Consider the following 15,716-nt stretch of genomic DNA (forward strand, 5'->3'; position numbering starts at 1 on the left):
CCTAGGCAAGTCAGTTTGAGACCAGACTTCATCTCTAGCAAACATCAAAAAATGAACCACTCAGGGTGGTGCATGCCTGTAGTCCCAGCTCCTCAGGAGGCTGAGGCAGGAGGATTGTTTGAGCCTGGGAGGTTGAGGTGGCAGTGAGCCATGATTGTGCCATTGCACTCCAGCCTGGGCAATGCAGCAGGACTCTGTCTAAACAATAAAAATAATGATAAAGAAAAGAATTGGGAAGCCATTTCTTGCTTATTCAATACATAATGTTAAAAGCAATTTCTACTTTTTCTACTTTTTTATTACTAAAAAAGGCTGGACCATTCTCATAGCCTGAAATGTTTCTTACCCTCCCTTCTTCTGTCCAAACACTTCTCTGTCGATGATAATGCAAACCGTCATTCCTTTAGGAAGACTTCACCCCAGGTAGTTCCAGATCCCCTTATCTCTGCCTTCCCAGAACTCCTGGTGTCTCTCCAGTTTCCTCCGGGTGGTGAAGTACCCCCATCCTGGGTCTTGGCATGACTGCCTCTGTGAAGGTCTTGTTTCATTTTCCCTTATGGTTCTGTTCCCCTGTGTTGTGTCATAGCACTGGGCAGAGTGGACAGCCCATTCACACTGATGGAGAGGGCCCATGGTTCTGGAGATAACCATGTAACTGATCAGAATAGGGCATTGAGGGCTGGGTGTCAGGCATGGGCTGCACTTGGGTGGGCAGGCCCCCTGGAAAGTCACTGGGCTTGGCAAGCTTCCTAGTAACATGTCTCCCTGGGGTCCTCTTGGAACTTCATGCAAAAATGCTGGATGCTAGTTTATTCTGGAGAGTTGGTTCATTCCTCTAATTTGATAGTCAGAGAAACTCATATCCCAACTAAAGGTCATAAACTCCAGTTTGTAAACTGGGATAATCTCAGCTGAATGAACTTTCTGACCCTCTGCTTTCCTGCAGCCTCTCAGTGCCCTTGAAGTCATGTCAGTTCAAGCAGCCCCATGAGGCATTACAATGTTTAATTACTTCAGTGATTATTAAACCTTGCCCTGTGTTGACCCCAGGTGAATCACAAGCTGAACTTCTGACAAGGACAAGTTATGATATTCTTTTCAATTACAGAAAAAGTAAGTTAATTGATAGGATTTTTTTGTTTAAAAAAAGTCACTAGTTTTAAAGGTAATTTGTGCACATGGTAAACATTAAGAAGGTATACCAGGATAATGCTTTTATACTACTAAGAATAATGTTTTATCTAACTTTTTTTGGTAGATGCTTTCATCAGATTAAGAAAATTCCCTGCTATTAGTTGTTGAAGGTTTTTTATATCATAAATGGGAGTTTAATATAATCATATATTATTAATATATTATTACTGAACTATCAAAGGCTCTTCCTAAAACAACTGAGATGATCTTATAATCGTTCTCCTTTAATCTGTTGATGAAATCATTGGTATTTATACTTTGTTAACTATTCTTGAGCCTCAGGTTTAAATTCAACTTGGTCATGGTGTATCATCTTTGAACACTGCTGTCTCTGGCTTGGTACTATTTTGTTCAGGATTTTTGCGCTGATGCTCATGAATGAGACTGGCATGCCATCTTCCTTTGTGGTCCTGATTTTTTTCTGATTTGGATCATGTGGCCCTCATGGAATGAGTTGGGCATGATGCCTTCTTTTTCATGTCTCTAGATAGATGGGATACTTTGGAGTCTCTCCAGATGGCCCTCAGTGGTCCCTGCCTCCTCGTTGTTAGGCCCCTGGGCACCCCCTTCTCATTTCTGGTAGGCCCAGGAACCTGTGGGTTTTATGTTCGTTTGTTTGTTTGTTTTTGAGTTGGAGTCTTGCTCTGTCACCCAGGCTGGAGTTGGGGTGCCAAGGCCTGATCTCGGCCTGGGTGTGGCAGTGAGGTGAACACAAAGGGATGTTCTTCAGAGATTACAGTTCAGCCTTGGAGTAACAACTAGGAGACTGTTTCAGCAAGTGAGGATAGGGCTGTGTGGGGTTCTATCCTCTTTATAATTTCCACTAGCACTGAAATCATGGTAACATCCAACCAGAACCTTCTTTTGTCGTATTTGGGATAGAAGGGACTAGTTGTCCTCAAATTATTGATAGAGATTTTATATAATATAGTGTTTCTCTCCATATTTTATGAATATAACAAAAGTCTTGTGTGTGTATATGTGTACGTATACATTTGTATTGTATATATGTGTGTATATATATACGTGTGTGTATATATGTATATATATTCATGTGTACATATATACACACACATACATACAATACAAATCCTGTTTAGTAGCTGTTTTTGTTTGTATATGTAACAAAAAGAATTACAAAGCAGGACTCTGACCAATAGTCCTTGTGTGGCACAAAGAATTTGCTTTTAATATCTCTTTTCACTTTCTTTGTTACAGACACGTGATCTCTTTTTTGAAAGGTGACAATCACTTTGCCATATTTTATCTGATGCTAATGCTCATAGCCTATTAGTCACGTTTGTTTCCATGAGAAAGAAAAAACACTGCACGGTTATGCTAAGGATTTCTGCCCCTGGAGTGAGAACCGTCCCGAATGTCTCCCACTTTCATAACTCCTCCACATATCTCAGTGGGCCGTTGAGCACATCAATGGGCATGACAGTTATTAAAACAATTTATGAATGTTATGATCCTTTATCAGTATGAGTTATTCTCTGGAGCTTCTAACATGTCAATAGTACTGCATGGACTGAGTTAAAAGTTAATCCGAAATCTCAGTTTATCCAAATCTGTTTCTTTCTTACCAGGCACCACCCACCTATGATACTATGCTACAGATGGAGTATCTCGACATGGTGGTGAATGAAACACTCAGATTATTCCCAGTTGCTATAAGACTTGAGAGGGTCTGCAAAAAAGATGTTGAAATCAATGGGATGTTCATTCCCAAAGGGGTGGTGGTGATGATTCCAACCTATGTTCTTCATCGTGACCCAAAGCACTGGACAGAGCCTGAGAAGTTCCTCCCTGAAAGGTACAAGGCCACTGGGAAAGCAGTCCTCCCTGAACCAGCCTGGTTCAAGCATATTCTGCCTCTCTTAATCTACAGGACAGTCGTGGTCTTGTACAATCATTTGCTTGTCTTTTTATTTTTAAAAGTTTTTTTTCATGAAATTGATCATTGTTACACTTTACAAACCATAGACTAGATAAAAGAAAACTACAGCCACCCACAGTCCCAAAAACTTAAAATGAAGGTCATCAGTTATGTCCTTATGGGTCATAAGTGTTCAAAATATAAGGACTCTTTTAAAAACACATGATCACAATGCTATTATTATGTCCCAGAAATGAATATTTTTTTCTTAATATAATCAAATATTTAGGAGTCAAGTTTGAATAAAAAACATGGGTCTAATCTTCAAAGAATTTATAGCTTAGTGGAACAGATAGACAAAGAAAGCAGTGATGATACTGCTTTGCACTGGTACAGTAGCATCATACACCCGTGTAAATTATCTGACTTTAACTATTCTATGGAGGTGTGGGGGAGAAAGAGGGAGAGATGGAGAGAAGAAGAAGGAGCAGAAGGAGGAAAGAAGGAGGGATAAGACAAGGTAGGGAGGAGAAGGAGGAGAATTAGAAAAACAAGAGAGGAGATGAGAAGGAAAGTGCAAAATAACAATTTTGAAATAGTGCAAGACAGTTTCTTCCTCTCCTTCCTCATGACCAATATAAACGTGACTTGAGGCAGGAATCTACTTTTCCATCAGTCTCATCACTTATGTGCCTTTATAGTGTGAACACATAACCACCCTGAATATAATCTGAGTGTTTAGAAATACATATTCTTTGCAACACTATTTATCTCCTCTCAACAAGACTGAAACCTCCTATAGTGTAACGAGAGTAGAAAGGATCTGTAGCTTACAATTCTCATAGTAAAATAAGCATGGCAGGATTTCAATGACCAGTTCACAAAAGTATCCTGTGTACTACTAGTAGAGGAGTGGGCCCTAAGTAAGAAACTCTAACATGTAACTCTTAGGGGTATTATGTCATTAACTTTTTAAAAATCTACCAATGTGGAACCAGGTTCAGTAAAAAGAACAAGGACAACATAGATCCTTACATATATACACCCTTTGGAAGTGGACCCAGAAACTGCATTGGCATGAGGTTTGCTCTCCTGAACATGAAACTTGCTCTAACCAGAGTCCTTCAGAACTTCTCCTTCAAACCTTGTAAAGAAACACAGGTCAGTCAATTTTCTGCATAAATAATGTTTTCTTAAGAATTATTTTAACTGAAGGTCTGTATATTTAAAAAAGAACACACCCATTTAATCTTCTACTAATTTGTTCTATGAGCCAAGGAATCTATTTGGGCCCATCTGTGATCTTTAAGGGTGCTTCAGTTCTGGCATTAAAAAGCTGTAGCATTAAAAACATCATGTAACATCAATGTAGATTAGCATGGCATGACTATCTGCAGTCTCCTTGAATTTGAGCAAGGTTTAAATTCAGTTTCAAGTCAATTGGAAAGATGGGGAAGTATTTTGCACAATCATGAAGTGCAATTACTATCTTGTTTTGACTTTTGAATGGTGCTATTCCTTCCCAGAACTTGTAGAAGCTTTCTCATGACAGTGGCTCCCAACCACTAGCTGTACATTGGAATCACCAGTGAGCTTTAAAAATTCATGACGCCGGGGACATCTCAGAAATTCTAAACTAATTTGCCCAGAGTGTGGCTTTAAAAGCTCCCCAATTGCTTCTCATGTGAAGCCAAGGTGGAAAATGACTAAGGTATTTCTACTGGATATGAAGGACTACCATGGTCCAAGGCCATCCTTACTGACCTTACCTTCCAGTTGCCTAGCTCTATCCAACTGGGCTCCTTTTCAACCCAATTATAACTCTATTAATCTTCTTCCCTTTCTTCTCCTCATTCTGTTCTTATCTTTCAAGATCTAGTTCAATTCTCAAGCTCTCCAAGGTGTCTTCTTGACCTAGTCCAGGGCTGATTTACTCCTCTGCTCTGTTATTGGTTACTGGAGACTATTATCATATAATATCATAATTTGCCATTAAATCACTGAGTTTTGTTCTCTGTATTTTCTCTGTGTCTAAGAATGTCTTCCCCTTATCCATTAACAATATCCTGTCATTTTGTTCCTTTTAAAATATCCCAGTGGTGTCTTGCAAGCGACCTAATCTAATTCAAGCATTTGGTCATTTGGTAAATGTTTAAGGAGTGATGTGCAGTTGATTGGCTTGCATACAAATATTAAGTTTTTTAATGTGAACATTTAACAAATGACATTCATGTATTTACATGTGTGTTTGTGCTTGCACATGTGGACGTGCCTGTCTATCTGCAGGGAAAATATATACATGCCTTTTGAAAAGTTTTAAATATTAAGATATTATATTTATTAAAAGATTTGGAATCTTTTCTCTGAAGAAATTAAAGAACAGACGTCATTTATTCATATTAAGCAAGACCCTATAAATCTTATTTCTAAGTCTCATGTATTTATTAAGCAATTCCACCCCTTAAGCAGGCTTTCTACATAGGAAAGGAAAAAGATAGAGATGATTTCCATATTATTTCCATATTCCACGTTATTTGTGGCTTTAGGCCAGCTATGTAGCCATCCTGCATGTGTGCTTAGACAGGGGACGCAGCCCTGAGGGAAAGTAGTCCTCTGGCACACCTGGGATGGGAAAGGCACTCACTTGTAAGTTCCAAGCTGGCACTTCTTGATCTCCATGGCAATTTTCTTGGCCATCACTCCATGGAGATCAGAATATCACTCTGTTGTGTTCCCTCAACACTGAAGCAGTGTCTGTCTCCATAAGAATGGGGTTAAAAGTTGAGTCAAAACACTGTAGGAATTGAGAGGTTCCCCACTTGCACTACCATTGGAAACCAAGAGAAAATGTTAAAAAATAAAACAATGATGCTTCCTGAAGGCGTCTTCCCATCTTTACACTAGATGGGTTCAATTGGGAGGAATTACTGGACTCTGGAAGTTGAAGACTGTCCATATAGTTAAAATGTACAACTACCCAGGATTACCTTGCAAGTTTCAACATACACAAAATTAACTTTATATGACTCTTCAAAAATAGTTTGCCATCATGCTTAATAATCTGGTTTAAATTTTTAAAACTCATCGATTTTACTTAAAATTTAAATCAAAACGAACATGGATTCCCATGAATTTGTCTGAGGTCAGGCGTTGCACAGAATAGGTGCTCCATAAATATTTTGTTAAATGATAGATGATGAATGCTCTCACTATACAATCTTCACACATCTTATAGAGTAAGTATAAAGAATCCAAGATTTATAATACTGGAAGTAGTTTTTATATGTTTACAAAGCATTATTGTCATTAATGCATTTTTTTTACTTTGATGCTATACTTTCTACTTTTGCTTTATTTAATGCTAATCAATATGCTTATTTAACTGTTGCAGATCCCCCTGAAATTACGCTTTGGAGGAATTCTTCAACCAGAAAAACCCATTGTTCTAATGGCTGAGTCAAGGGATGGGACCGTAAGTGGAGCCTGATTTCCCTAAGGACTTCTGCTTTGCTCTTCAAGAAAGCTGTGCCCCAGAACCCCAGAGACCTCAAATTACTTTGTGAATAGAACCCTGAAATGAAGATGGGCTTTGTCCAATGTACTGCATAAAAAACTGGGGATTCTTTACATGAATTGAGCTCTCTCACGGTCTATATAGAGTGTTAAACTCGGTAATATAAAGGAGATGACTAAATCAGTGCTGGGTAAGTAGATTTGGCTTCTCTGCTTCTCATAGGACTATCTCCACCACCCCCAGTTAGCACCATTAACTCCTCCTGAGCTCTGATAACAGAAAACATTTCTTAAAAACTACATCCACAATCATTAATGAAAATAAGAATTATTTTGATGACTCTAACAGTGACATTTGTATCACATGTTATATCTGGAGTATTCTATACTAAGTTTTATATTAAGAAAATCGATAAAAACCTCTTTACAAAAGTATTATCAGATAATATTCCACACATTAATGAGAAATCTATAGAACTGAATGACTGAGAACCAACAAGTAAATATTTTGATCATTGTAATCACTGTTGATGTGGGGCCTTTGTCAGAACTCCAATTTGATTATTAACATAGGTGAGAGTTAATCCACTATGACTTTACCTATTGTTTAGAAAGAATATTCATAGTTTAATTATGACATTTTTGACCAAGCACAGTGGCTAACACCTGTAATCCCTGCACTTTGGGAGGTCAAGGTGGGTAGATCACCTGAGGCCAGGAGTTCAACACCAGCCTGACCAACATGGTGAAGCCCCATTTTTACTAAAAATATAAAAATTAGCTAGGCGTGGGTGGCATGTGCCTGTAATCTCAGCGACCTAGGAAGCTGAGGCAGGGGAATTGCTTGAACCTGCAGTAAGCCAAGATTACAGCACCGCACTCCAGCCAGGGCAACAGAATGCGACTGCATCTCAAAAAAAAAATTATGCCTTTTTGTAGCACATATATTTAAATGAACTAAATATCTAGGAATTAGCTTAATCAAAGAAGAGGGTGATGTCTACAATGAATACTGTAAAACACTGATGAAGGAAAATGAAGAAGACACAAAAACAGAAGGACATTCCATGTCTACATATTGTAAGAATCGATATAGTTAAAACTGTCCACACTACTCAAAGCAATGTACAGATTCAATGCAATCTCTCAAAATACCAATGACTTTCTTCAAAGACATAGAAGAAAAAAATCCTAAAATTTCTATAGAACCATAAAAGACTCAGAACAGCTAAAACTGTCTTCAGCAAAAAGAACAAAACTGGAGAAATCATATTACCTGACTTCAAATTATACTACAGAGGTATAGTAACCAAAACAGCATGGAACTTGTATAAAAACAGACACATTGACCAATGAAATAGAATAGACCACCCAGAAACAAATCCACACACCTATGGTGAACTCATTTTCAATATTGTTGTCAAGAACGTACACTGGGGAAAAGATAGTCTCTTTTGGAGCTGGGAAAGCTGGATATCAATATGCAGAAGAATGAAACTAGACCCCTATATCTCACCAGACACAAAAATCAAATCAAGGTGGATTAAAGACTGAAATCTGGCTGAGCATGGTGGCTCATGCCTGTAATCCCAGCACTTTGAGTGGCAGAGGCGGGCAGATCACTTGAGGTCAGGAGTTCAAGACCAGCCTGACCAAAAAGGAGAAACCCCATCTCTACCAAAAAACACAAAAGTTAGCTGGGCATGGTGGGGCATGCCTCTAGTTCCAGTTACTCAGGAGGCTAAGGTGGGAGAATCACTTGGACCCAGGAGGCAGAGGTTGCAGTGAGCCAAGGTCATGCCAATGCACCCCAGCCTGGGCAAGAGAGTGAGACTCTGTCACAAAAAAATCAAAAGGGGGGGATCAGTTCCAAGATGGCCGAATAGGAACAGCTCCAGGCTACAGCTCCCAGAGTGAGTGACACAGAAGATGGGTGATTTCTGCATTTCCAACTGAGGTACCGGGTTCATCCACTGGGGCATGTCAGACAGTGGGTGCAGGACAGTGGGTGCAGCCCACCGAGCCAGAGCCAAAGCAGGGCAGGGCATCGCCTCAGCCAGGAAGTGCAAGGGGTAAGGGAATTCCCTTTCATAGCCAAGGGAAACCGTGACACACAGCACCTGGAAAATTGGGTCCCTCCCACCCTAATACTGTGCTTTTCCAGGGGTCTTAGCAAACAGCACACCAGGAGATTATATCCTGTGCCTGACTCAGAGGGCTCTACATCCACGGAGCCTCCCTCATTGCTAGTGTGTCTGGAATTGGTGGGTTCTTTGCCTTACGGACTTCAAGAATGAAGCTGCGGACCCTCAGGGTGAGTGTTACAGTTCTTAAAGATGGTGTGTCCTGAGTTCGTTCCTTCAGACATTCAGATGCTTCTGGAGGTTCTTCCTTCTGGTAGGTTCATAGTCTTGCTGTCAGGAGTGAAGCTGCAGACCTTTGCGGTGAGTGTTACAGCTCATAAAGGCAGTGTGGACCCAAAGAGTGAGCATCAGCAAGATTTATTGCAAAGAGCGAAAGAATAAAATTCTCACGGTGTGGAAGGGGACCCTAGCGGGTTGCCTAGCTGGCTGGCTGGGGCAGCCTGCTTTTCTTCCCTTATCTGGTCCCACCTGCATCCTGCTGATTGGTCTGTTTTACAGAGAGTTGATTGGTCCATTTTGACAGAGTGCTGTTGGTGCCCTTACAATCCTTGAGCTAGACACAGAGTCACAGAGTGCTAGTTAGCTAGATACAGAGTTAGCTAGATACAGAGTACCAATTGGTACTGATTGGTGCGTTTACAATCCTTGAGCTAGACACAGAGTCACAGAGTGCTAGTTAGCTAGATACAGAGTTAGTTAGATACAAAGTACCAACTGGTGTATTTACAAACCTGGGGCTAGACACAGAGTACTGATTGGTGTATTTACAAACCCTGAGCTAGACACAGAGTGCTGATTGGTGCCTTTACAATCCTTGAGCTAGACAGAGTCATAGAGTGCTAGTCCTCCAAGTCCCCACTAGGTTAGTTAGATACATATTCACAAACCTTGAGCTAGACACAGAATACTGATTGGTGTATTTACAAACCCTAAGCTGGACACAGAGTGCTGATTGGTGCACATACGATCCTCTGGCTAGATAAAAAAGCTCTCCAAGTCCTCATCCAGTTCAGGAGCCCTGGCTTCACCCAGTGGATCCTGCACCAGGCCTGCAGGCGGAGCTGCCCACCAGTCCCTAGAGCACCTGCACTGCTCAGCCTTTGGGCTGTCCATGGGACCGGGTGCCACGGAGCAGGGGGCAGTGCCCCTGGGGGAGGCTCAGGCTGCCCGGGAGCCCACCACAGGGTGGGAGCTCAGACATGGCGGGCTGCAGGTCCCGAGCCCTGCCCTGCCGGGAAGCAACTAAGGCCTGGCGAGAATTTGAGTGTGGTGCTGGCCTGCCGGCACTGCTGGGGGACATGGCACAACCCCCACAGCTGCTGGCCTGGGTGCTAAGCCCCTCACTGCCCTGGGCCTGCGGTGCCGCCGTCCTCTCCATGAGCCAGTCCAGCTGCACCTGCAGGGCCAGCCGCGCCCACGCCTGCCTCCGGAAACTCACACCGGCCTGCCAGCACAGCCTTGGTTCCCACTGGTGCCTCTCCCTCCACACCTCCACACAAGCAGCGGGAGGAGGCTGCGGCCTCAGCCAGCTCAGAGTGGGGCTCCCATGGTGCCGTGATGGGCTGAAGGGCTCCTCAAGTGTGACCAGAGTGGAAAGCGAGGCCACAGACGCTGAGAGTGAGGGCTGCTAGCATATTGTCAACTCTCACTAGCACAGCAGTCTGAGATCTAACTGCAAGGTGGCAGCAAGGCTGGGGGAGGGGCGTCTGCCATTGCTGAGGCTTGAGTAGGTAAACAAAGCCTCCAGGAAGCTCAAACTGGGTGGAGCCCACCGCAAATCAAGGAGGCCTGCCTGCCTCTGTAGACTCCACCTCTGGAGACAGGGCATAGCCAAAGAAAAGGCAGCAGAAACCTCTGCAGATTTAAATGTCCCTGTCTGACAGCTTTGAAGAGAGTAGTGGTTCTCCCAGCATGGAGTTTGAGTTCTGAGAACGGACAGACTGTCTCCTCAAGTGGGTCCCTGACCCCAAGTAGCCTAACTGGGAGGCATCTCCCAGTAGGGGCAGACTGACACCTCACACGGTGGAGTACCCCTCTGAGACAAAGCTTCCAGAGAACGATCAGACAGCAACATTTGCTGTTCAGCAATATTCACTCTTCTACAGCCTCCACTGCTGATACCCAGGCAAACAGGGTCTGGAGTGGATCTCCAGCAAACTCCAACAGACCTGCAGCTGAGTGTCCTCACTGTTAGAAGGAAAACTAACAAACAAAAAGTTCCTCCACATCAAAATCCCATCTGTACGTCACCATCATCAAAGACTAAAGGTAGATAAAACCACAAAGATGTAGAAAAAACAGAGCAGAAAAGCTGAAAATTCTAAAAATCAGAGCATCTCTCCCCCTCCAAAGGAATGCATCTCGTCACCAGCAACATAACAAAGCTGGATGGAGAATGACTTCGACGAGTTGAGAGAAGAAGGCTTCAGATAATCAGACTTCTCCGAGCTAAAGGAGGAAGTTCAAACCCATCGCAAAGAAGCTAAAAACCTTGAAAAAAGATTAGACAAATGGCTAACTAGAATAACTTATGTAGAGAAGTCCTGAAATGACCGATAGAGGTGAAAACCATGGCACGAGAACTGTGTGGTGAATGCACAAGATTCAGTAACAGATTTGATCAACTGGAAGAAAGGGTATCAGTGACTGAAGATCAAATGAATGAAACGAAGTGAGAAGAGAAGTTTAGAGAAAAAAGAGTAAAAAGAAATGAACAAACCCTCCAAGAAATATGGGACTATGTGAAAAGACCAAATCTATGTCTGATTGGTGTACCTGAAAGTGACAGGGAGAATGGAACCAAGTTGGAAGACACTCTGCAGGACATTATCCAGGAGAACTTCCCCAACCTAGAAAGGCAGGCCAATGTTCAAATTCAGGAAATACAGAGAATGTCACAAGATGCTCCTCAAGAAGAGTGACTCCAAGACACATAATTGTCAGATTCATCAAAGTTGAAATGAAGGAAAAAGTGTTAAGGGCAGCCAGAGAGAAAGGTCGGGTTACCAACAAAGGGAAGCACATCAGACTAAGAGTGGATCTCTTGGCAGAAACTCTGCAAGCCAGAAGAGAGTGGGGGCCAATATTCAACATCCTTAAAGAAAAGAATTTTCAACCTAGAGTTTCATATTCAGTCAAACTAAGCTTCATAAGTGAAGGAGAAATAAAATGCTTTACAGATAAGCAAATGCTGAGAGACTTTGTCACCACCAGGCCTGCCCTACAAGAGCTGCTGGAGGAAGTACCAAATGTGGAAAGAAACAACCGGTACCAGTCACTGCAAAAACATGCCAAAATGTAAAGACCATCGAAGCTAGGAAGAAACTGCATCAACTAATGAGCAAAATAACCAGCTAACATCATAATGACAGGATCAAATTCACACATAACAATATTAACCTGAAATGTAAATGGGCAAAATGCTCCAATTAAAAGACACACACTGGCAAATTGGATAAAGAATCAAGACCCATCAGTGTGTTGTATTCAGGAGACCCATCTCATGTGCAGAGACACATATAGGCTCAAAATAAAGGGACGGAGGAAGATCTACCAAGTGAATGGAAAGCAAAAAGAGGCAGGGGTTCCAATCCTAGTCTCTGATAAAACAGACTTTAAACCATCAAAGATCAAAAGAGACAAAGAAGGCCATTACATAATGGTAAATGGATCAATTCAACAAGAAGAGCTAACTATCCTAAATATATATGCACCCAATACAGGAGCACCCAGATTCATAAAGCAAGTCCTTAGAGACTTACAAAGAGACTTAGACTCCCACACAATAATAATGGGAGATTTTAACACCCCACTGTCAACATTAGAGAGATCAACAAGACAGAAAGTTAACAAGGATATCCAGGAATTGAACTCAGAGAATACTGTAAACACCTCTACGGAAATAAACTAGAAAACCTAGAAGAAATGGATAAATTCCTGAACACATACACTCTCCCAAGACTAAACCAGGAAGAAGTTGAATCCCTGAATAGACCAATAACAGGCTCTGAAATTGAGGCAAAAATTAATAGCCTACCAACCAGAAAAAGCCCAGGACCAGACAGATTCACAGCTGAATTCTACCAGAGGTACAAGGAGAAGCTGGTACCATTCCTTCTGAAACTATTCCAATGAATAGAAAACAGGGAATCATCCCTAACTCATTTTATGAGGCCAAAATCATCCTGATACCAAAACCTGGCAGAGATACAACAAAAAAAGAGAATTTTAGACCAATATCCCTGATATCGATGTGAAAATCCAAAGGTTATCCACCATGATCAAGTGGGCTTCATCCCTGGGAAGCAAGTCTGGTTCAACATATGCAAATCAACAAACGTAATCCATCACATAAGCAGAACCACCAACAAACACCACATGATTATCTCAATAGATGCAGAAAAGGTCTTTGACAAAATTCAATAGCCCTTCCTGATAAAAACTCTCAATTAACTAGGTATTGATGAAACGTATCTCAAACTAATAAGAGCTACTTATGACAAACCCACAGCCAATATCCTACTGAATTGGCAAAAACAGGAAGCATTCCCTTTGAAAACCGGCGCAAGACAAAGATGCACTCTCTCATGACTCTTATTCAACATAGTATTGGAAGTTCTGGCCAGGTAAATCAGGAAAGAGACAGAAATAAAGAGTATTCAAATAGGAAAAGAGGAAGTCAAATTATCCCTGTTTGCAGATGACATGATTGTATATTTAGAAAACCCCATGGTCTCAGACCAAAATCTTCTTAAGCTGATAAGCAACTTCAGCAGAGTCTCAGGATAAAAAAATCAATGTGCAAAAATCACAAGAATTCCTATACACTAATAACAGACAAACAGAGAGCCAAATCATGAGTGAAATCCCATTCACAATTGCTACTAAGAGAACAAAATACATAGGAATCCAACTTACAAGGGATGTAAAGGACCTCTTCAAGGAGAACTACAAACCACTTCTCAAGGAAATAAGAGAGAACACAAACAAATGAAAGAATATTCCATGCTCATCGATAGGAAGAATCAATATCGTGAAAATGGCCATATTGCCCAAGGTAATTTATAGATTCAATGCTATCCCCATCAAGCTACCATTGACTTTCTTCACACAATTGGAAAAAACTACTTTAATCTTCATATGGAACCTAAAAAGAGCCCGCATAGCCAAGACAATTCTAGATAAAAACAACAAAGCTGGAGGCATCATACTACCTGACTTCAAACTATACTACAGGGCTACAGTAACCAAAAAAGCATGGTACTGTTACCAAAATAGAGATATAGACCAATGGAACAGGACAGAGACCTCAGAAAGAACACCACACATCTACCACCATCTGATCTTTGACAAATCTGACAAAAACAAAGAATGGGTAAAAAATTCCCTATTTAATAAATGGTACAGGTAAAACTGGATAGCCATATGCAGAAAGCTGAAGCTGGACCCCTTTCTTACACCTTATACAAAAATTAACTCGAGATGGATTAAAGGCTTAAACATAAGACCTAAAACCATAAAATCCCTAGAAGAAAACCTAGACAGTACTATTCAGGACATAGGCATGGGCAAGGACTTCATCACTCAAACACTAAAAGCAATTGCAATGAAAGCCAAAATTGACAAATGGTATCTAATTAAACTAAAGAGCTTCTGCACAGTGAAAGAAACTATCATCAGAGTGAACAGGCAACCTACAGAATGGGAGAAAATCTTTGCAATCTACTTATCTGATAAAGGGCTAATATCCAGAAGCCACAAGGAACTTAAACAAACTTACAAGAAAAAAACAAACAAGCTCATCAAAAAGTCAGCAAAGGATATGGACAGACACTTCTCAAAAGAAGACATTTATTTAGCCAACAAACATATGATAAAAAGCTCATCATCACTGGTCATCAGAGAAATGCAAATCAAAGGCACAATGAGATACCATCTCACTCCAGTTAGAATGGCGCTCATTAAAAAGTCAGGAAACAGCAGATGCTGGAGAGGATATGGAGAAATAGAAACACTTTTACACTGTTAGTGGGAGTGTCAATTCGTTCAACCATTGTGGAAGACAGTGTGATGATTCCTCAAGGATCTAGAACTAGCAATTCCATTTGACCCAGCAATCCTGTTTCTGGGTATATACCCAAAGGATTATAAATTATTCTACTATAAAGACACATGCACACATACGTTTATTGCAGCACTATTCACAACAGCAGACTTGGAACCAACCCAAATGTCCATCAGTGATAGACTGGGTAAAGAAAATGTGGCACATATATACCATGGAATACTCTTCAGCCCTAAAAATGATGAGTTCATTTCCTTTGAAGGGACATGCATGAAGCTGGAAACCATCATTCTTAGCAAGTTAACACAGGAACAGAAAACCAAACACTGCATGTTCTCACTCATAAGTGGGAGTTGAACAATGAGAACACATGGACACAAGGAGGGGAACATCACACACTGAGGCCTGTTGGGGGTTGCGGGGGTTGGGGGGCTAGTAGAGGGACAGCATTAGGAGAAATACCTAATGTAGATGACAGGTTGATGGGTGCAGCAAATTAGCTTGGCATGTGTATACCTATATGACAAAACTGCACGTTCTGCACATTTATCCCAGAACTTAAAGTATAATTAAATAATAATAATTTGGGGGCATGCAAGTAGCTATCTTTCAGATTCTACTTTGATGTACATATTCTGAGAGAATTAAACCTGTCAAAGAAACCTTGACTTTCAATGGCAGGCACTGGAATTGACCCTAATAATGTGTTTTGGGGTAAGCCTACTTCATGTTCTCAACATGTCTGCAGTAGTCATTATAATCTGAACTTCCTAAAGTTCATGTGCAAAGTTGAGTTCATTGTTTAATATTCAACAAGGATTATTGCAGTAAGATGGTATGAAAACATTAGATATGTGTCCTCACTGGTGGTATTATCTAAGTTGCAACACATTTTAACTGGCTGCTGATCTCACCCACCATG

At 41.2% G+C, this 15,716-nt stretch overlaps 1 protein-coding gene across 1 annotated transcript; it reads left to right on the forward strand.

Moving 5' to 3' along the window:
• The first annotated feature begins 1,710 nt into the window (after positions 1-1,710).
• On the forward strand, positions 1,711-6,989 carry LOC105543754 (cytochrome P450 3A4-like). Its single transcript, XM_011985831.1, has 4 exons — positions 1,711-1,773; positions 2,784-3,010; positions 4,072-4,234; positions 6,465-6,989. Exons 1-4 carry the CDS (start codon positions 1,711-1,713, stop codon positions 6,558-6,560), a joined length of 549 nt encoding a protein of 182 aa, XP_011841221.1. The 3' UTR covers positions 6,561-6,989.
• Positions 6,990-15,716: the final 8,727 nt, after the last annotated feature.

This window comes from Mandrillus leucophaeus, unplaced genomic scaffold (genome assembly GCF_000951045.1).
Source record: "Mandrillus leucophaeus isolate KB7577 unplaced genomic scaffold, Mleu.le_1.0 Scaffold29, whole genome shotgun sequence".
NCBI classification, from domain to species: domain Eukaryota; kingdom Metazoa; phylum Chordata; class Mammalia; order Primates; family Cercopithecidae; genus Mandrillus; species Mandrillus leucophaeus.

Bases quoted from the DNA above. Each gene is read 5' to 3' on its own strand.
- LOC105543754 (XM_011985831.1), top strand. From the start codon at position 1,711: ATGGCCCTCAGTGGTCCCTGCCTCCTCGTTGTTAGGCCCCTGGGCACC. The intron at 3,011-4,071 runs GTACAAGGCCAC...ATGTGGAACCAG, and splicing joins GAGAAGTTCCTCCCTGAAAG to GTTCAGTAAAAAGAACAAGG. The intron at 4,235-6,464 runs GTCAGTCAATTT...TAACTGTTGCAG, and splicing joins AACCTTGTAAAGAAACACAG to ATCCCCCTGAAATTACGCTT.